Below are 22,969 nucleotides of genomic sequence, written 5' to 3' on the forward strand. Positions count from 1 at the left end.
ATCTCAAAGCGCTTTACAGCCAATGAAGTACTTTTTGAAGTGTAGTCACTGTTGTAATGTAGGAAACGCCACAGCCAATTTGCGCACAGCAAGGTCCCACTAACAGCTATGGAGATGACGACCAGATGATCTGTTTTAGTGATGTTGGTTAAGGGATAAATATTGGCCAGAACACCGGGAGAACTCTCCTGCTCTTCTTTGAATAGTGCCATTGGATATTTTACATCCACCTGAGAGGGCAGATGGGGCCTCGGTTTAACATCTCAGTGAAAGGATGGCACCTCCAACAGTGCAGCACTCCCTCAGTACTGGCACTGGAGTGTCTGCCTGGATTTTGTGTTCAAGCCTCTGGAGTGGGACTTGAACCCACAACCTTCTGACCCAGAGCTGGGAGTGCTACCATCTGAGCCACGGCTGACATTTATACAGCTGTTTGATGAGATAATTAGCATCCCAGGGATTTTGTTATCCTATTGTTGGTGTCTTCCATTGAACACGTTTCCCTTTTCAGGTAAAGGATTTAATTGATAAAATCCGAGAAGTGTTTATTGAAACATTGGATGAGCTGGAGTGGATGGATGCAGCTTCTAAGCAGAAAGCACAGGGAAAGGTCAGCTCTATTATTGACACGTTGTACATGCCTTTAACTTCCTACGATAGCTAAAAGTTATTGAAGGGGAGGGTGTATGGTATAAATCTGTAGGGAGTTTCCGTTCAGTGAAACAACGAATAAATTCAGGCTGGATCCCAGGATGGTGCAGCCTCAATGATTCCAATTTATCATTGACATTTATTCTCATGGAAAACTCCTAATCCTGAGGTCCCTATCATGGCACATTTAGTAGATGTGCCACCCAGGGTGGTACTGGGTCACACAGGCCAGGAGGGTTGTGGTAGCTTATATCAAGTAGGGTAGCAGTTGGGTTGTAACAATTGGCCTGAACACCCCTATCGGGGAGGTGGGGGGGGGGCGGAAATATCAACCAGGGTGATCCTGCTTTCCTTTTATTTCGCCCCTCTGCTCTTGAAGGCATTGACTCTTGGTGAGCTTCAATTCTATAGCCACTCAGGACCTGAAATAGTGAGAGGTGTGGGGCTATTCTCGAATGGAGGGTATCACAGCCGGATCCTGTCTTCGCCCAATCTCCATACCCTTTCCAACAGGAGCCACTGGATAGTGATCAGCATTGGGAAGCCTGGTCCAAGGTGCTGAGGCCAATTGTACTGTCCTAATCTTCTGCCGCAAACCATAGCAAAATCAGCACGTGTGGGTGGGGGGGGGGTCGATGGGGGGGAGAGGGAATGGGCAAATAAATCTAGCCCCAGACCCTTGCTAATTATTCTGAGTATCTCTTTCTACTTGTATATCTCAAAGGCGCTGGCAATAAAAGAGCAAATTGGATACCCAGACTACATACTGGAAGACAGCAATCCCAGGCTGGATCAGGAATACGCACATGTGAGTACAATAGATTATAGGATGGATCTACAATGGACATAATCTTGCTAACAAGATAGTAATCTCAATAAGTGATTTCAGGTAATGTCAATAACTCAGGCAGCTTGTAACCATTATCTGAACAAAGAGGTGAGATCATCGCCTTGTAACCATTCCAATATATCCATTATCTTTCATAATATACATACTACAGTGTCACAAGAAAAGATTTATCCCTATTTTTAACCCTTTCCTTACCTCATTGCTGACAATAGGTGTTCGAGCAACCACCAAGTGCCAGCGTATTTCATGCAGTTTATGCATGAATACATCAACACTTACGGATTAATAATTGTTCCAACTGTATGGAGTGATAATCCAGAGTGGATTACCAAGCACTAGCACTGTCCTCATACTTCACTGATGCCAACTGAATTGTCTCTGTCAAACACATCAGAGTTCACCATAATGGACACCTTAACAGAAGTCACAAACTGTGTTGTACTTTATCCAGCTAAACTTCAGTGAAAACAAATACTTTGAAAACGTCCTTGAAAATCTGAAGGCAGGAGCACAGAAAAGTCTGAGGAAACTACGGGAGCAAGTCGATCAAGATGTGTAAGTATCTAACGCATAGCAGCCCTTGTGTTCAAAACCCTCCATTGAATCGCCCCTCCCTATCTCTAAAACCTCCTCCAGCCCTACAACTCTCTGAGATCTCTGCGCCCCGCCAATTCTGGCCTCTTGCGCATCCCTGGTTTCCTTTGCTCCACCATTGGCGGCCATGCCTTTAGCTGTCTAGGCCCTAAGCTCTGGAATTTCCTCCCTAAACCTCTTGGCCTCTACCTCTCTTTCCTCCTTTAAGACGCTTCTTAAAACCTACCTCTTTGACAAGCTTTTCTCCCTAATTTCTCCTTGTGTGGCTCAGTGTCAAGTTTTGTTTTATGACACCCCTGTGAAGTGCCTTGGGACATTTTACTACGTTAAAGGTGCTATATAAATACAAGTTGTTGTTGCTGTTGTTCTTTGAAAGGCAGATTTCTGGGAAGGTCCTGGAGGACAGCCCCGACCATGGGAGGACTGAGCACCTTCAGGAGAAAATTGAAGTGGGATAAAGGAATCTTGCCATGCATTACAGCTAATAGCACCTCTTTTTGAGTCTTGGTGAAGGTATTGAGCATTATTATGCAACTATACACAAGAATGGAATAGGCCATTCGACACATTAAGCTCAATCTCTCCAATGTGCTTTGCACAACTGCGCTGTCATGGTCTCCAACCAACTCAATCCAACTCTTGAGAAAGGCAATTTTTGCCTCGTAAAACTTCCTCTGCATATTCCTGCCATGTACAGAATAGCATAACAGTGTTCCAGAACTATATAATCATCTGAGCCTAAATTTATTCCTATAACTTTCATTCCACTTCATGCCAAATAATCATTCAACTTTGTTTTGAAGCAGCTCGGTGATGGACTCTGGACGGCCATTCCACACATCACAATCACTGAGAAAAGAAATTCCTAGTGAAACTTCATGTGGGGCTGGAGTTTCCTGGCTTGAATCTATGATCCTCACGTCTTGTGAACTCCATTGAAGTCGAAAAACCTACTTGCCTCTATACCATCAGCTCCTTCTATTATTTAAAAGACTTGAGGGTAAAACCGCCTTGCGGTCAGGGAGTCACGATTGTAGGGAACGTGGGTCAGAGGTAGGGTTACACCGTTGTAACTCCGGTTCACTGACCTGCACTGCTCACTACCACAGCTCCCCACTGGGAGCCCAAGGCCAAGATCTTGCCACTTTGAACCATGTTCACTTGCAATCTTTATGGGGGTGACTTTTTAACAATATAAAGGCAAGTAAAATATGCAGGAATTGTAAAACCCAGCAAACATTTCTGACCTCAGCACCTTTTATCTGCTTTATTTCAGATGGATTATTGGAGCTGCAATTGTAAATGCTTTTTATTCACCTAATCGAAATCAGATAGGTATGTCGTAATTATACACATTGTCATAAAATCAACATTGGTTGTACTGTGAAAATAGATGTTTAAGGTTCCCCTCATTGTTAAGTTGTTTAAAGCAATGAATAGCAGAGCCATGTAGACAAGGAAGGTCTCAAGATCACTACTCACTGTGTGCTTTACTTAACTGATCTCAAACAGGTTGGTAGTGGGAGGCACTACAATTGGCCTCTACTCCCCCAAGTGCTATGAAGGGGTAAATCAGCTAGGGTCTCTGCTCCTGATCAATATCCAGCAACCTCTGTTGGAAGACTGGTCTAGAAATTCGGCCGCACTGTGCCCATTTTTCGGGCACTAAACGGCCTCCTAAGTCTCCAATATGGCGGACAGCAAGCGCACGCTCATTACGGGCGTCCAGGGCCCAGGCCTGAAACAAGCATTAGGCCCTCTTGTACATGCCAATAAGGGGCCCAACACCTGTTTGAAGCCCCCGTTGCAATACCACAACCAATGATTTGTAGAGCCAACCCCACATTCAAAGCACGTGGGGCGCTGGCAGCCCCCACTTCCACCCCCCCCCCCAATCCTGATCATCGGCAACTGCTACCCTCCTGACCCAGTCACTTCCCAATCGACCCCCTCTGACTTTGACTTTGCAGCGGCCCGATCTACCATTCCTCATCGTCGCCGAGCTGCCTGGGGTCGCCTCTTGGGTGTCCGCAGCTTGCCAGCTCAAAGCCCAATATCGGGTGCTCCTTGGGCCAATCCATTCAGGCACAGGAAACAGTTTCTCCCTATTTACTCTATCGAAACCGCTCCAGCATTAGGCACAAACTGAATTGGATTTTCTTTTTAATTTTTACAGTATTTCACCTTTCATTTCTTATCTTACCTTCTTTCTTTCATACCATTTCTAGTATGTCTTGTATAATCACAAAACCACTTCTCGGGAATGTATATTCCAAGTTTTGGATCGTTTATACCTGAGCAGGTTGTTTGTTGTTTTGCAGTATTTCCAGCTGGGATTCTGCAGCCCCCGTTCTTCGGTAAACACCAGCTTCAAGCGCTGAACTTTGGAGGAATTGGCATGGTGATCGGCCATGAGATAACACATGGATTTGATGACAATGGTGGGCATGAATGGAATGGTTATCTGACTGTGATGTGGGTGCAAAGACATCACTGATGTGCCACTCAGCTACTTTTCCATGTTGCTTCATTGCATCTCTTGTCCTGACATTAAAGAGTTTTAAAAAAAAAAACAGTTTGCCAGCCTGACTCCCAAGCTTCCAAAATCAGCTGATTTACAGAGAACCGCACTCCTGCCCTTGGGGCTGACCTCTTTCCCACCGACCTTTCGATAGGTTGCAGGTTGAGAGGTGCGGTCTGCATTGTCCTGATTTAAGTGGGTTGATTTTCTGAATGTGCACCCCCAGTGGGCACCTTGCCTACTGACCGCCCTACGGACCAGGAAATGGCTAATGCATTGCCCTACAATTTCCTGATGCGTGCAGCTGACGGTCAAGGCATGGGGAGAGAGCAGGAATATGGTATTGAGATAGAGGATCAGCCATGATCATATTGAATGGCGGAGCAGGCTCGAAGGGCCGAATGGCCGACTCCTGCTCCTATGTTTCTGCCCACTGGAAAATCACCCCATTTAATGTGAAAGTAGAGAACCAATGGGAACAGAAGAAGAATTCTTCATTTGTAATGCCTCCTACCCTGCTGCACTGACATTATGTAATCATTTGAATCTAGTGCTAAATATCCTTTAGGACCACACTATTATCCACCATCTCGATTATCCAACAGACCTTCCATAGGACAAAACCTCCATCGAGTCATCCATGGCATCTTTTGTCATTTGCATTTTGTTTTTCGATTGGTGAATAAAATTACATAATGTTTCCTTTGTTATTAGATTTGTGTTGGTTTTCATTGTTGTGCCTAGGGCATTGCTGTTCTTCTTCTTAGGCAGTCCCTCGGAACCGAGGATGACTTGCTTCCACATTAAAACTGAGTTCTCAGGTGACTGATGAGTCCAATGCGGGACATACAGTCTCTATCACAGGTGGGGCAGACGGTGGTTGAAGGGACGGGTGGGTGGGGTGCTTGGGTTGACGTGCGCTCCTTCCGCTGTTTGCGCTTGGCTTCCGCTTTCTCCTGGCGTAGAGACTCGAGGTGTTCGGCGCCTTCCCGGATGTTTCTCCTCCACTTTGTACGGTCTTGGGCCAGGGATTCCCAGGTGTCGGTGGGGATGTGGCACTTTTTCAAGGAGGCTTTGAGGGAGCCTCTGCCCACTTGGGGCTCGCTTGCCATGTCGGAGCTCCGAGTAGAGCGCTTGTTTCGGGAGTCTCGTATCGGGCATGCAGACAATGTGACCCATCCATGGGAGCTGATCGAGCGTGGTCAATTCATTGCTGTAACATGCATGGAAGACCAATATTTGCAGACACGAGAATTTCTGCCAATTTGCGCTATCCATTATGGCCAATGGCGGTGGCTTCATTTTAATTTGGCTTTCATTTCTATAAAAAAGAACACCTTTCTTCATCACATTTTGTAATCTCTAGGAAGAAATTTCGATAAGGATGGCAACATGTATGACTGGTGGAGCAATTTCTCAGCCACACATTTCAATGACCAATCCCGTTGCATGGTGCATCAGTACGGAAACTACACGTGGGATTTAGCTGGAGGACAGAATGTAAGTATTCCTGCTCTTTTTATTTTTTCTCCAGTGAGAGCAAAGAGAAATAAATGGGGAGGAATTCCTGCACTGCTGAGAGATGGGGACAGTGCTCCTAGTTAGTCAGTTAGGGGCGAGACATCCCGGAAAACAGGCAAACTGGTCATTTATCGCAGTGCTGTTTGTGGGATCATGCTGTGCGTAAATTGGCTGCTACGCCCCCCCCTACATTGCAGCAGTGACTGCGCTACAAACGGAATTCATTGGCTGTAAAGTGCTTTAGGCCATCCTGAGGATGGGAAAGGCACTATATGTTTGCAAGCTTTTCTTTTCTTTCACCTCCTCCAGTCTAAGGTGGCTTTCTCACTTTTGTGAATAATTTTCCTTTGATCTTTTTCGAGAAAAAAGTCCTTTTGTCTTTTTATTTTTACCTTGTCTGTTTAGAGTTTCATCCGATCGCGTTTTGTCTCCGATCCTGAGGTCATTCTCCATTCAAACCTGAATATGTCCGTGATGTTGCTTCACTGATATGACCTACTGGGCTCCTCCTCTTTTGAAGTGGAGTTCTGGTGGGGATTCCCCCCCAACCCAACCCCTTTTCCCCTCCAGGAGACCTTCATAATGCACAGCCAGCCCCTGGCGGGATTCCCGTGCCCAGAAGGGAGCTTGCCCATGCAATGGGAATGTTTACGGTGCTGTGGCACCAGAGGTGGCGGCAATCGACCTTAAAGAGGCAGAAGTGCCCTGAAGATTGGCCAACGTGTCTTACTGAAGGCCTCTGCCAAGACTGAGGCTTTCAGCAGGTAAATGTTTTGGGGGCAGACTGGAAGGAGAGGAATGGGTTACTACTAGGCACCCTCTCTCTCCAGGGCATTTGTCCCCATTTCATGGGGCTTACTGCCATCTACCACATAGCAGTCTCGGGGTGGGCTGCACCTAATGGGGTCGATGAGGGAATATCTTCCAAGGACTCGGGGCATGGGCCTTGCCCTCCCCTCCCCCTGGACCACCATATGCATGTGATGGATGGGGAAGGGATGGCGAGCGGCGGTCCCAGCAAGGGCGGGTGGAGGGAAATCCCAGTTGGGGAATCTGTGGAATAGACCTCACTGACTGAATTAATTCTCATTCTCTGCCATGATCCTGCCTGATTTAGAGTGGGACATGGAAGAGAAACTGGCTGTGCTTCTATCACCAACTCCCTCTCCCAACTCCCTCTCCCTTCGAATGCCCTGCATCAGACCTCACTTATTTTCTAAGTCTCATTTGTAATGTGATTTGCTCATTTTGTCTTAAAAATGTAACCTTACAAATAAACACAGCTCCAGAGGCTAGGGTCCAAATCCACCAGCTAACATCATCGTAGGAGTGCCAGGAGTGCAGTGGGTCAAGAGGAAGGCCCACCGCCTCCTTCTCAGGGCAGCGGGAGATGGGCAATAAATGCTGGCCTTACCCACAGCCCCAGAACAAGCAAAAACAAACCGGCTAGAAATTACAGTCTGCCCATAGGGATCAGGCGATGCTTGTTGTGTTCAGATTACATTCCCATGTCTGCCATTTTAATGAAGATAACCCATTTATTTTAAACGGGTTAGTACCTCCATTAAAAGTATTAGCCGGAGGAATGTCATGCAAACGTGAAGTGCTTGTCCTCTATTATTGACATCGGTCATTTTTAGATTCACAAGTCTCACTCTCTTTGATCATAAATCTCACTCCTGTCAGTTCCCTGATCTGGAGAGCGATGCTGTGCATGTCCCTGAGACAATATAATTGAAGACAGAATTCGAGATATCTCATCCTTTTCTTTCCCCCCAGCTGCCAGTCACAGTTTGTTCTCCTGTGTCTGTCGTGTAATGTTTCACTTTGTTCTGGAATTTCTTTTGACACAGGTGAGCGGGATCAGTACTTTGGGTGAAAATATCGCAGACAATGGAGGTGTCAGACAGGCGTACAAGGTACGGCACTGAAACGTGCCAGCGTACTTCAGATTCACAAGTCAGTGATGTTCTACAGAGGGAAAAAAAAACCCCATAGGAGTGATCCCTGCCAGTAGAAATAATGGACGGAAAAATCATAGGTTACATGCCCATGATCTCCTGTGAATGCCACTCCCGTTTGGGAATGCCAGATCGCAGAACCACTGCTTGTCTATTTAACACAATTGTTAAATCCAAAAGTTGATTGATTTGCTTTAACGAGTATGATTGAGTTTGCTGCTTTGGACATTTGCAGAATCAGAGAATTATACAACACAGAAGGAGACCATTCGGCCCATCGTGCCTGTGCTGTCTCTTTGAAGGAACTATCCAATTAGTCCCACTCCCCAGCTCTTTCCCCAGAGCCCTAAAAAAAAAATTTCCTTTTCAATTCTCTTTTTGAAAGTTACTATTAAATCTGCTTCCAACTCTCTTTCAAGCAGTGCTTTCAAGATCACCAGGCTGTGTTTAAAAAAAAAAAAAAAAAAAAATTCTCTCATGTCACCTCTGGTTCTTTTTGCCAATTACCTTAAATCTGTGTCCTCTGGTTACCAAACCCTCATAGAATCATAGAATAATACAACACAGAGCCTCAACCGGCTCCTTGAAATAGCTCTCCAATTAGTCCCACTGCCCTGCTCGTTCCCCATAGCCCTGTAAGTTTTTCCCCTTCAACTATTTATCCGATTCCCTTTTGAAAGTTATTATTGAATCTGCTTCCACCACCTTGGTGCCATACCGACTACAAAGAGCTCCAGTTCTTCCCCGAGCTAGCTCATCTCAGCCAGGGTAGATGTGGGCATTCTATAATTGGCCTCACCGTGTGTAGGCTAAGGTTTAAAAAAAAATGTCAGGGTGACCTGAATGCCATCCAGTTGTGTGAACAACGGGTGAGAACAGTATCATTGTCGGTTGTGGTCCCAACTCTCTCCTGGTCAGGGAGCCTGCCACTATTTACTATCTATTCACACTCATTGGACATGGTACCACAGAGCTGCCAGCACTATGGAGCTGCATGCTGGGGCAAGTCAACGGCTTCAGGCGAGGAGAGGCTACAGAAGGAAATTCAGAAAGATTAAAAAACAAATTCAGATGAAAGTAGTTCAGATGCTTGCGGTAGCGACCATGCAATTGTAGATTAGTGTAACTGTGCTTGGGAGGGCAATCTGGCAGGACGTTATACGCAAAAGAGTATTTTTGAATTTTGCAAGGTCTCAGCCATGTCCTTTTCTACCGATTAACCTGTAGTCAGTTTTGATGGTTTGGTTTTATTGCCTTCACCGTGTATTTTCCAGGCCTATTTAAAATGGGTGAAGAAGGAAGGCGAAGAAGTGAAACTGCCCGGCTTGGATCTCACACACAAACAACTTTTCTTCCTTAACTTTGCACAGGTAATATGGAGACAGCCCTTCAGAGCGTTATAGTGCAGAGGGGGGACAAGAGGGCAAAGGGGAAGGGGCTTACCACCTTCTATATTGTACAGTAAGGTGGTCAAAGTGAAGGGACTTTAGAAAGGGGCTCCTACCTTGGCCATCACTGTATATGTAGTACAGTAGTGGGGAATAATGAGGTGATTTCTTACCAAGTCCTTCATTTTGTGTATAATGGAGTGATGTAGGCCCTTTTTAAGGAGGTCTCCAACTATCTCAACCGGATATGGGATTACCTCATCCAAACTGACTGACCCATGGAAACCAAATGCAGATCTGAACTAATTGCATTTCTAAGTTGGTGAAAAATTTCAAAGGAAGATCGATCTGCTATTTAAGAACTGATTTCTCAGTTTGTGCTACTGTCGGGGAAGCCTCGCTCATTGGCAATGAGGCGGGAGCAGTGCCCTCGTCATGTCCATTATGTGCGGCCAAGGGCTGAGGCTCCCCTGACAGCAGTATGAACTTGGAACATTACCCTTAATCCAAATGCAAACCCATCTTCCTCAAACACCCGAGAGTTTCCGGTGAGATAACTTGTCAGTATAGCATTTTCATCCCAATCCCTGGCTGGTATAAAACTATCATTAGGTTTGTAATATGTTTACATTCACTTGTCTAGTCCATTCCATTCCACATCTATGTTTACAAACTGCTGCTTCATTTTCAGTCCCTGGTTAACACTTATTTATGTTCTCCAGGTGTGGTGTGGGTCATATAGGCCCGAGTATGCCAGCCAGTCGATTAAAACCGATGTTCATAGCCCGCTCAAGTTCAGGTATGTAACTTCCGCCCACCCATTGCAATCATTAGATTCATTTTGGACACTGACAGTGCAATGTGGAATTTAACCAATTGCTTATCTTGTTTATGTTTTACTTCAGCCACAAAGAGATCATGCTTTCTGCTCTCTCTGTGTGCATCACTTTATTGGGGCACAGAACATGTTTTAATGCAGTTATTATCTGACTGAGGGAAGGATCGTGTCTGTTTTTCCTTCCACCTTTGAACAGCAACCTCTGACCTTGTAGCATGACCTTTCTCCTCTTCATAGTCTTAATCCTGGGCCTGTTTAAGCTCAAACTGATGAATTGGATGTTAGCATTGGGTAGCTTTACTGTATGGACACTAATCAACCAGGCTGTCAACATAGACTGTAGACATGCACTGCCTTGAGGTTAAACAGACATTCTCGAGAAATTCAATAGGAATCTGGACTGCTGCCCACCAGGAATTCTTTCCCTGTTCTGAAACTGTTCACTTAGGTGAAGGGCAACATTGAGGTTGAAAAAAGTTAGAGAGGCAATGAGATGCCTCTAGAAAAGAGAAGGTTGAGGGGTGACCTAATCGAGGTCTTTAAAATGATGAAGGGGTTTGATAGGGTAGAAGTAGTGAAGATGTTTCTACTTGTGGGGGGAGTCTAAAACTAGGGACCATAAATGTAAGATAGTCACTAATAAATCCAATAAGGAATTCAGGAAAATCTTCTTGAACCAAAGAGTGGTGAGAATATGGAACTCGCTACCACATGGAGTGGTTGAGGTGAATAGCATAGATGCATTTAATAGGAAGCTCGATAAATACATGAGGGAGAAAGGAATAGTAGGGCTAGATGAAGTAGGGTGGGAGGAGGCTCTTGTGGAGCAGAAACACAGGCATCGGCCGAATGGCCTGATTCTGTGCTGTAGATTCATTAAGACATAATTGTCAGGCGACGCCAAGCTTGAGTTTTAACAGCTTGCAGATTGAGGGAGTCACAATCACTGGAGATGGAACAGAGGCTGGTATAACTCTAACCCTAAACAAAAATAAGCCTGTGGGACATACTCACTTCTAATGACCCTGTGAGCTGGCCCAGTGTGTAGGGTTTGACACACTCTCAGTCACAATGAATCTGTGTTGTAGATGTAAGCTTGTAGTGCTGCTTAGTGTAAATCCACTGGCCTTGAGATGCATTTTTTCACTTGCTGGTTATCTGCTGGTCGGTGCCATGTGTGAAGGCCTTGTTGTTTCTCTTCTCTTGAGGAAAAGAACATAATGCAAAACCCATCTCCTCCCACCGGAAGCATCAATAGAGCACCATTCCTGTTATAATCTTTACATTGTTTGTTGATTTCCCAAAGAAAATTCAGAGATGTGCAAAATGTCACCATTACATCAATATCTATTTATCCAGATTTGTGGAATAAGTGACCTCCTTTGCATTATTTTCCCAGTCGTGGCTCAATGGGTAGCACTCTCGCTTCTAAGTCCGAAGGCTGTGGGTTCAAGTTCCACTTGAGACTCGAGCACTAGAATCTAGGCTGACTCTCCAGTGCAGTACTGAGGGAGTGCTGCACTGTCGGACGGGCAGTACTGAGGGAGCGCTGCACTGTCGGAGGGGCAGTACTGAGGGAGTGCTGCACTGTCAGAGGGGCAGTACTGAGGGAGTGCTGCACTGTCAGAGGGGCAGTACTGAGGGAGCGCTGCACTGTCGGAGGGGCAGTACTGAGGGAGTGCTGCACTGTCAGAGGGGCAGTACTGAGGGAGTGCCGCACTGTCGGAGGGGCAGTACTGAGGGAGTGCTGCACTGTCGGAGGGGCAGTACTGAGGGAGTGTTGCACTGTTGAAGGGGCAGTACTGAGGGAGTGCTGCACTGTCGGAGGGGCAGTACTGAGGGAGTGCCGCACTGTCAGAGGGGCAGTACTGAGGGAGCGCTGCACTGTCGGAGGGGCAGTACTGAGGGAGTGCTGCACTGTCGGAGGGGCAGTACTGAGGGAGTGCTGCACTGTCGGAGGGGCAGTACTGAGGGAGCGCAGCACTGTCGGAGGTGCCGTCTTTCTGATGAGATGTTAAACCGAGGACCTGTCTGCCCTCTCAGATGGCTGTAAAAGATCCCATGGAATTATTTTGAAGAAGAGCAGGGGAGTTCTCTCCTGATGTCCTGGCCAATACTTATCCCTCAACCAGCATCACTAAAACAGATTAACTGGTCAATTATCACATTGCTGTTTGTGGGACCTTGCTGTGCTCAAATTAGTTTCCTACAATACAAATAAGGGGCAATACTTAAAGTACTTAATTGGCTGTTAAGTGTTTTGGGGACATCCTGAGGTGCTATATAAATGCAAGTTTTCTTTTTCTCCCTCGATGCAGAGTCATCGGTTCCCTCCAGAACTTTGAAGCTTTTGCTGAGGCTTTCCGGTGTAACAGAGGCAATGTGATGCACCCAGCCAGAAAGTGCCGAGTGTGGTAACCAAAGACAGACAGCACCGTTAGTTCACACCATCGAAACCGTCAACATCGTTGATTACATGAACGCTAAAAGTGGTTGTCAAAAGCCAATAGATGTGCCTAATAATCCTTCTCCAATCAATCACAGCCAAGGTTATTGCTCTCGTTCTCTGTTGCTCCGCGTGTGTGCAAACAGAGGGGATAATTAGTGGGGAGTTGGTTGTTAGGCTGGTTAAGCAAGTACTTTAAACACTGACTGTTTTATACCTTAACATGACTGTTAACTATTACTTGCATTCAGTAATAACATCAGGGCGCTTTAGCCTGCAAAGTGTTCCTTGTTCGAGAAGATACAGCAATGTGTGGAAGAGTTGTAGCTCCAGGAGTTTGCACAAACTACAAACTCTTATGATTTGGTTTAAGAACGGGGGGCACAGTTTTTCAGAAGGTACAGTGAGATTAACTGGGGCTATTGTTACACACTGACTGGCGTCTGTCTGAAGAGCAAGACTTAATGAATGTCCAATTTCTGCATGCCAAGGCTATGACTTGTTAAAATTATGTGTCCCAGTTGCTTATAACTGTTTTGACTTTATTTCCCAAAGTACTCATAGCTCAAGGCGTACTGTGTGAAATGCTGTGTCATTTTGGTGTTAACATTTCATAAGAAGAAAAGTTCTCCAGTGCTGCTCTACAATATAAACATCAATAAGTGGTATTTGAAAATCTTTTATAATAGCATTCAGTTCAATGTGCTTTGGTCTAAGTATGAAGTCTTTTACCAGCTGCACCTTATTTGTAATATATTTCATTATATATTATATCTATGATTTATACTGTATTGTTTATATCCAGAAAAATTATTTGACAAATTATCTTTTATTGCTCTATTTAATCTTGGTGCATTGTGTCGATTTTAATATATTCCTGTTCTGTCAGTATTTTCAAATAAATACTTTATGACCATTATGCATTGTCGCTGCTTTTTGTGGGAGAAATTGAACCAGGTTAAAATGGGTTCCTGATGGACTTCCCCGGCTAGCACAGAGGTAAAGACATGAGGCAGGATTATCCTCTGCCATGGCTCCAGTTTTGATGTGGAGATGCCGGTGTTGGACTGGGGTGGACAAATGTGAGAAGTCACACAACACCAGGTTATATAGTCCAACAGCTTTATTTGAAATCACAAGCTTTCGGAGCGCTGCTCCTTTGTCACCTGACGAAGGAGCAGCGCTCCGAAAGCTTGTGATTTCAAATAAAGCTGTTGGACTATAACCTGGTGTTGTTTGACTTCTCATGGCTCCAGTTTAGCAGCGGTACCTAGATGGGCAGGGGTGAAGGATTTAGCAGCTACCCCCTCCCCCCCCCCCTTGCCATCCATTTTCATGCCTGTTCCATAAGTGGTTGACTCTTAACTGCCCTCAAGTGGCCTAGCAAGCCACTCCATTGTAACAAGGGATGGACTATAAATGCCAGCATTGCCCACATCCCGAGAATGAATTTAAAACAACGAAAGTGGCTCTCGGTGCCGGAAGTGCTCACGATAATTTTGATTAAATAATCCTCTTGATTATATTTTGCCCATATGTGATTTGAGAAAATTCTACACTAGATGGGATACTTTAGGGGGTGAAATTGACTGTGGGCAATAGCACAAAACGGACGATAGCGAATCGGCCGCTCATTTTACTTCAAGGGTATTAAGGGTCACGGAACAAAGGCGGGTAGCTGGAGTTCGGATATAGATCAGCCATGATCTAATTGAATGGTGAAATACTCCTGCTCCTTTGTTCAATGGAAAAAGAAATCGGGCGAGGTATAAAGCGAGCGACGATTCGCAATGGCCTGTTTTGCACTACTGCCCAGGTGAATTTACTCTTATCTTCAATGTTCAACAATGCTGACTTAAGGGTGTAGTTTAGACTATTGACGAACGCAGTAATGCAATAGCGACAGGGCAAGTAAGATGGAATACTGTTAGTGAGTGATCCATCATACACGACCACCTGCAATTTCTAAACGTAGCCACTTAGGGGGAGAAAAAGGGAGAAGAAATGAGGACCACACGTGACACGGACTGTATCTCCTGTTTCCCACCCAACCCATTATACATAACCGCATTTAATGCACAATTATGTTCCTTTAGGAACATAGGAATTGCTTGACAAAACAAGACCAGTCCGTCTAATTCACCTTCTACCATGCTGGAAGTCGCATGATCCAACGATAATGAAGTGGTTGACTAATCATAGCGATCAATCTCAATCAATGAGTCTCCAACAGACCCAGACATGAGGCAAGGAAAATCCCCAGTGGTGGAGAGCTTTGGGAACTGTAGTGTATGTAACCGTTCCACCTTTAAGAGAACTATTTTAAGGGTTGCACTACTTTATCTTGGCTGCTGTATACTGTAATACCGGCGGTGACCACACCGGTATATAAGTGCTGTGTAATGATTTATTGGGCAGTTCCGCCCTGACCTTCAACCAGTAAAGACCTGTTAAATTTTACTCTTGTGGTCTGTGTAGTAATTCTCAATATAACACACAGACTTAACAATGGCGACGAGTTCGATCTTACCCTGCGGCAGAGATACATCCAAGGCAGCTTAACGGGCGTCGAGAGGAGGCATCCGCCCTCATCATTCTGCTGAGAAAAGACTCAGGTCTGCAGAGCAAAGGAAGAAGGAAGAATTCTGACACGAAGCCTTCCATCAGCAACAGGCAGTGATCGTCCCTTCTATCACGGTGGTGGGTGAGCCGATCAGCGACGAGAAGCAAGTCGGCCACGTTGACTGTGAGTAGGGGAGAAAATTTTTTAAAAAACGGAGGATATAAGGGCGGAGAACTCGACCACAGCCGGGGAAAGGAGCCGGACAGAAGTCGGGGCCAGAGGCGCTGAGACTGGGGCAGCGTAAGGCACGGAAGCCGCGGTGAATGCAAACGCAGCCGGTGCGAAAGACCGGGCTGCAAGCGGGCTGGGAGACGCAACAGCATCGAGAGAGAGAGCTCGACCGCGACCGGTGAAAAAGGCCAGGCAGCTACCGAGGCCGCGAGGCGCAGTGACCGGGTCAGCGTAAGGCGCGGGAGAAATTTTTTTTTAAAAACGCGGAGAACTCAGCCGCAGCCGGGGGGGAAAGGACCGGACTGCAAGAGGGGCTGGGAGGCACGATTTAAAAACCGCTGGGGGGAGGGCGAACGCAGCAAATCGGCAATCGCCATTACAGCCAGTGGGGGAGAAAGGCAAACGCAGGAAGCCGCCATTTTCGGAGGCGGGGGAAGAAGACAAGCGCGGGAAACCGCCATTTTGTAAAAAAAAAATAATAATTCTTTTGTTTCTCAAGAAGATCGCGAGGATGCCTAAGCGTGGTAACATCAACAATTTCGACCCCGATGTTGAAGATTGGGCCACGTATGTAGAACGCATAGAGATATATTGTAAGGCAAATAAAATATCAGATGAAGATAAAGCACTAACCTTACTAAACTCAATGGGTGCGAAGACATACGGGCTATTGAAGCATCTTCTATCACCAGCTAAACCGGCGGATCAGACTTTCGCTAATATTGTTGCTGTCCTGAAGAATCATTTGAACCCCACACTGCTGATGTTAGCGGAACGATTTAAATTTTATGCGAGAACGCAACTGAAAGAGGAAAGCAACGCGGAGTATTTAATTGAACTGCGCAAGCTAGCGAATTACTGTCAGTTTGGGGAAAGCCTGACAGAGGCACTGAGAGACAAATTCGTGTGTGGATTGTCGAAAGAAGGAACACAAAAGCGGTTGCTTGAAGAGAATGATCTTACACTTGATAAGGCTGTCACTATTGCAGCATCGCACGAAGCCGCAGCGAGAGGCACCGCGGAAATGCAGCTGAAGGCAGCGGTACTCAGCGTAGATCAAATGGCTTCGGGTACAACGAAATGTTATCATTGTGGGAAGACAGCACACGATAAGAACCAATGCTGGTTTAAAAACCAGGAATGTAGAAAATGTGGCAAGCTTGGTCACATAGCTAAAGTATGCCGGTCAGGGAAGAAGACCAGCAACAAAAAGTCACCACAGGAAAAGTGCAGAAAGGTACATAAGGTGGCTGAGAAGAGTTCGGATAAACAGAATTCGGATTCAGACTCCAACAGCAAGGAACTGGGTAGTCTAAGAATTCACAACGTGAGTAAGGAAGCTGACCGACAAACTATCTGGGTCACACTGCAGATAGCAGGAGTCCAAGTGAAGATGGAATTGGACACCGGATCGGCGTTGACGGTCATGAATAAGCAAGATTACAAAAAGTTATTCAAACATATTCCCCTACGGGATACGGAGATAGTATTGCAGACATACACGGGGCAAAAAGTATACCCCATCGGAAAGATAAAAGTCAAGGTGATACACAAGGGCAAAGAACACCAAGGAATGGACTTATATGTACTACCTGAGGGAGGTCCACCACTTCTGGGACGGGAGTGGATCAGGAAAATAAATATGGACTGGCACTCCCTAAACGCAATAACGGTAGATTCCGGAAAGAAAGATGTCAAACCTGAACGATTGTCCAGAATATTGGATGAGGCTAAAGAGGTGTTCCAACAGGGACTGGGAACACTGAGAGGAATTAAGGCAAAAATCAAGATTGCAGAACATGCAAACCCAAAATTTTTCAAAGCCAGACCGGTACTGTATGCGATACGACCTGCTGTGGAAGCTGAGTTGGAAGGGCTGGAACGTTCAGGAGTACTGTCTAAGGTGGACTGGAGTGAGTGGGCCACGCCCATTGTGCCCATCATGAAGCGTTCATCGAGTAACAAGCCAGGGGAACCAGGGAAGGTCCGCATCTGTGGAGACTTCAAAATCACAGTTAATCCGGTGCTTCACACGGTGCAATATCCGCTTCCGCGGATTGAGGATATCTTTGCTTCATTGTCTGGCGGGAAACGCTTCACCAAGATAGACCTGGCGCAAGCGTACTTACAGATGGAAGTTGAGGAAGAGTCGCGCCAGTATCTCACGATCAGCACGCACAGAGGCTTGTATCGATATAATAGGCTGGTTTTTGGAGTGGCTTCGGCTCCGGCAATTTGGCAGAGGGCCATGGAACAGGTATTACAGGGAATTCCAAGCACTCAATGTTACGTGGACGATATCCTGATTACAGGAGATGACGATGAGGAACACCTTACAAATTTGAAACTGGTGCTCACCAGGTTGAAGGAATATGGCCTTCGAGTTAATCGCCAGAAATGTGAGTTCTTTCAGGAACGGATCTCGTACTGTGGTCATATCATTGACCAGGAGGGGCTGCACAAGTCACCCAACAAGATCGAAGCGGTTGTGAAGGCTCCCGCTCTGGAAAATGTATCCCAGTTGAGATCGTTCCTAGGGTTGATTAACTATTACCATAAGTTTCTGCCAAATCTATCCACGGTGCTGCACCCGCTGAATGCTCTTTTGCAGAAAGAAGTACCATGGAAGTGGAGCGAGGACTGTAAGAAGGCCTTTCGCAAAAGCAAGACATTGATCACCTCAGAGGAAGTGTTGGCTCACTTCAACCCAACGCTACCTATTCGTTTAGCTTGTGATACTTCTCCTTATGGTATTGGAGCAGTACTCTCACACAAGTTGCCAAATGGCTCGGAAAGGCCAGTCGCATTTGCATCCAGATCATTGACCTCCGCTGAGCGCAACTATGCTCAGATAGATAGGGAGGCTCTCAGCCTGGTGTGGGGAGTAAAGAAGTTTCATCATTACCTGCAGGGCCAGAAGTTTACACTGCTGACAGACCACCAGCCGTTGGTATCCATATTCAACCCTAAAAAGGGCGTTTCCACTATGACAGCGCAAAGGCTACAGAGGTGGTCCCTTTTCCTAGGGGCACACCAGTATGACATAGAATACAAAGGATCAAAACAGCATGGGAATGCTGACGGTTTATCACGCCTACCATTGCCAACGGTAGAAGAGGCGCCTACAGTGGACCCGGTGGAGATGTTCCACTCAACCATAGTGGAATGTCTACCAGTAACAAATTCTACGATCGAAAAGGAAACAAGAAATGACCCGACTCACGAGTCTACGATTTAACGGTGAAGGGATGGCCAGCACATGGCGAACCACTGTTGCCAGCATTTTCGCAAAGAAGAGAACAGCTGTCAGTGTGCCGAGGAACTTTGATGTGTGGATCCAGAGTGGTGATTCCACCCAAACTCCAGCAAAAAGTGCTAAAGGAGCTTCACGAGGGGCATCTGGGTGGAGTGAAAATGAAGAACCTAGCCAGAGCGTTCGTCTGGTGGCCAGGTATCGATGGAGACATCGAAGAAATGATCAAGAGCTGTTTAGGATGCCAGAAGGTCCAAAACGCCCCACCACAAGCTCCTCTGCATCCATGGGAGTGGCCCTCATCTCCATGGCAAAGGGTACATATCGACTTTGCTGGTCCATTTATGGACTCAATGTTCTTAATCGCAGTGGATGCACACTCCAAGTGGCCGGAGGTAATAAAGATGTCCTCCACCACCACGGAAAAAACCATCACAGTATTAAGGACCATATTTGCCAGGAATGGGCTGCCGGAACAGATCTGTTCTGATAATGGACCGCAATTTGTGTCCGAAGAATTCAGGAAGTTCTTAAAAAAACAATGGGGTTAAGCACTACACGTCCGCCCCATACCATCCCACCACCAATGGATTAGCTGAAAGGTTTGTCCAGACCTTCAAGAAAGCCATAAAGGCCATGGGTAATGAAGACATAAATCTACAACATAAGGTAGATAACTTCTTGTTGGCGTACAGGAATGCAACGCATGCGGTCACAAACCAAACTCCCGCCATGATGTTTTTCAATAGAAGACTAAGATGCCGGCTGGATTTGATCAAGCCAAACATCAGAAGGGACGTAGAGAACCGGCAATTTCAAGGCATGAATGAAAGGCCGACTAGAACCTTCCAGATAGGTCAACAAGTTTTGGCCCGGGACTACCGTACCGAGAAATGGCAGCCTGGAACTATTTGCACACGACTAGGACCGCTGATGTATACCGTGGACATTGGTGAAAGCATAATAAAGCACCATGCTGACCAGATCATAGCGTCAGCCGAAAAGGGACAACCTACACCACAACTCTATACGCCTAATGATGAAGCAGAGATACCCATAGTATCTACCCCCGATCCGGTGATACTGGAACCAGATGAACCCGACACTGACATTCAAGCCGAATCGACCTTGCCAAAAGAACCTACTACACCACCGAAAACTACCACACAACCGAGGCGTTATCCGGACCGAGTCAGGAAGCCTCCAGAGAGACTGAATCTGTGAACTGTTTTACATTAAGTTGTGTATATATGTTATGATGTTATGTTTAATGGGAAGATATACTGTTAACCTAAAAAGGGAGGATTGTAGTGTATGTAACCGTTCCACCTTTAAGAGAACTATTTTAAGGGTTGCACTACTTTATCTTGGCTGCTGTATACTGTAATACCGGTGGTGACCACACCAGTATATAAGTGCTGTGTAATGATTTATTGGGCAGTTCCGCCCTGACCTTCAACCAGTAAAGACCTGTTAAGTTTTACTCTTGTGGTCTGTGTAGTAATTCTCAATATAACACACAGACTTAACAGGAACCACAGGTCCAAAGTCGCCTGTTTATCCCAAGCACGCTCCACTCGTCACACGTCATGTCTCAAATTACTTGTACTGTATCCCAAAATGTTATCGTGCCTAGGCCCTAAGCTCTGGAATTCCCTCCCTAAACCTCTCCGTCTTCCTACCTCTGCTCCTTTTAAGATGCTCCTTAAAACCTACCTCGACTAGACTTTTGGTCACCTGTCCGATATCTCCTGATGTGGCTCGGTGTCAAATTTTGTTTGAAAACTCTGCTGTGAAGCGCCGTGGGACGTTCTACTATGTTGAAGGCGCTATATAAGTGCAAGTTGTTGTTGTCTGCAGAAGACCTGCAAAACGATTGGTTTCTGAATCATACCATTATAGATTTCCTGAAATGGAATCTATAAAACGATCCGAGCCTTAACCAGGCCCGTGTCTAAAGTCCCCAAACTGTAATGGCCATTTTGGCAGTGACATTCTCGAGTGAGCCAACATGCTGAGCGCAGTACAGGGAGAATCCCCCCGAGCCTGGTGACTGCCCTTCACTGATGTACTAGCCTTGTGTCTCAGACGCTGCGAAAGCTTTCTAAAACAAGCGAGCTGAGCTCATGGGACGTCTGAAGCGATCAGGTGCGCAATCAGCCTCCAGACATGTAATTACCGGTAGTAGGTGCTCGGCTGGAACACAGCGCCACCTCTGACCCACTGCAATTATCAAGCTGACAGTATTAATTGTACATCTGAGTGTTAAATAAAGAGAGTTAGCCAAGGACAAGTGTCGAGGCAGCAAGCAGCAAAGGCAAAAAACCCGAGCAGGCTTTCTCTTCCACTGGCTGTGGCCCGGCAAAGAAACCAATCGCCCTCCAATCACCTGTGTAGCCATGTTTCAGACCCCACCCCCCCTCGCCCCATTCCCAAACCACAAGATCATAAGAACATAAGAAGTAGGAGCAGGAGTAGGCCATACGGCCCCTCGGGCCTGCTCCGCCATTCAATAGGATCATGGCTGATCCGAACTTAGACTCACATCCACTTCCCTGCCCTCGCCCCGTAACCCCTTATTCCCTTATCAGCTAGGAAACTGTCTATCTCCGTTTTAAATGTATTTAATGTCGCAGCTTCCGCAGCTCTCTGAGGTAGCAAATTCCATAGATTTACTACCCTCTGAGTGAAGAAGTTTCTCCTCATCTCAGTTTTGAAAGGGCAGCCCCTTATTCTAAGATTATGCCCCCTAGTTCTAGTCTCACCCATCAGTGGAAACATCCTCACCGCATCCACCCGATCAAGCCCCCTCACAATCTTATATGTTTCGATAAGATCACCTCTCATTCTTCTGAATTCCAATGAGTAGAGGCCCAACCTACTCAACTTTTCCTCATACGTCAACCCCCTCATCTCCGGAATCAACCGAGTGAACCTTCTCTGAACTGCCTCGAGAGCAAGTATATCTTTTCTTAAATATGGAAACCAAAACTGTACGCAGTATTCCAGGTGTGGCCTCACCAGTACCCTGTATAACTGCAGCAAGACTTCCCTGCTTTTATACTCCATCCCCCTTGCAATAAAAGCCAAGATTCCATTGGCCTTCCTGATCACCTGCTGTACCTGCATACTAACCTTCTGTGTTTCATGCACCAGGACCCCCAGATCCCTTTGTACTGTAGCACTTTGCAGTTTCTCTCCATTTAGATAATAACTTGCTCTTTGATTTTTTCTGCCAAAGTGCATAACCTCACACTTTTCAACATTATATTCCATCTGCCAAATTTCTGCCCACTCACTTAGCCTGTCTATGTCCTTTTGCAGGTTTTTTATGTCCTCCTCACTCATTGCTTTCCCTCCCATCTTTGTATTGTCGGCAAACTTGGATACGTTGCACTCGGTCCCTTCCTTCAAATCGTTAATATAGATTGTAAAGAGTTGGGGTCCCAGCAATGACCCCTGCGGAACACCACTAGTTACTGATTGCCAACCCGAGAATGAACCATTTATCCCAACTCTCTGTTTTCTGTTAGATAGCCAATCTTCCACCCATGCTAGTATATTGCCCCCAATCCCATGATTTTTATCTTGTGCAGTAATCTTTTGTGTGGCACCTTGACAAATGCCTTTTGGAAGTCCAAATACACCACATCCACTGGTTCCCCTTTATCCACCCTGTTTGTTACATCCTCAAAGAATTCAAGCAAATTTGTCAAACATGAGTTCCCCTTCATAAAACCATGCGGACTCTGTCCGATTAAATTATGCTTATCCAAATGTCCTGTTACTGCTTCCTTAATAATGGACTCCAACATTTTACCAACCACAAATGTTAGGCTAACTGGTCTATAGTTTCCAGCCTGTTGTCTGCCTCCCTTTTTAAATAAGGGCGTTACATCAGCAGTTTTCCAATCTGCTGGGACCTTTCCTGAATCCAGGGAGTTTTGGAAAATTACCACCAATGCATCCACAATCCCTACCGCTACTTCTCTCAAGACCCTAGGATGTAAGCCATCAGGTCCAGGGGATTTATCCGCCTTTAGTCCCATTATCTTACCGAGTACCACCTCCTTAGTGATTTTAATCGTGTTTAGCTCCTCCCCCCCCCCCCATAGCCCCCTGTTTGTCCAGTGTTGGGATATTTTAGTGTCC

General features: G+C 46.0%; 1 protein-coding gene across 1 annotated transcript in view; it reads left to right on the top strand.

Moving 5' to 3' along the window:
• The window catches only part of mmel1 (membrane metalloendopeptidase like 1), a 59,611-nt gene extending 45,922 nt beyond the window's left edge, over positions 1 to 13,689 (top strand). The window contains exons 14-23 of the mRNA XM_085967286.1: positions 512 to 610; positions 1,376 to 1,459; positions 1,953 to 2,056; positions 3,372 to 3,430; positions 4,417 to 4,536; positions 5,983 to 6,116; positions 7,991 to 8,056; positions 9,373 to 9,468; positions 10,209 to 10,285; positions 12,643 to 13,689. Of these exons, the coding sequence (XP_085823412.1) occupies positions 512 to 610; positions 1,376 to 1,459; positions 1,953 to 2,056; positions 3,372 to 3,430; positions 4,417 to 4,536; positions 5,983 to 6,116; positions 7,991 to 8,056; positions 9,373 to 9,468; positions 10,209 to 10,285; positions 12,643 to 12,742 (939 nt within the window). The 3' untranslated portion in view covers positions 12,743 to 13,689. The remainder of the gene's footprint in view (positions 1 to 511; positions 611 to 1,375; positions 1,460 to 1,952; positions 2,057 to 3,371; positions 3,431 to 4,416; positions 4,537 to 5,982; positions 6,117 to 7,990; positions 8,057 to 9,372; positions 9,469 to 10,208; positions 10,286 to 12,642) is intronic.
• The last annotated feature ends 9,280 nt before the right edge of the window (positions 13,690 to 22,969 follow it).

The sequence above is a fragment of the Somniosus microcephalus genome, chromosome 25 (genome assembly GCF_052327205.1).
Source record: "Somniosus microcephalus isolate GS21.2 chromosome 25, FLI_Smic_1.0, whole genome shotgun sequence".
Lineage (NCBI taxonomy): Eukaryota > Metazoa > Chordata > Chondrichthyes > Squaliformes > Somniosidae > Somniosus > Somniosus microcephalus.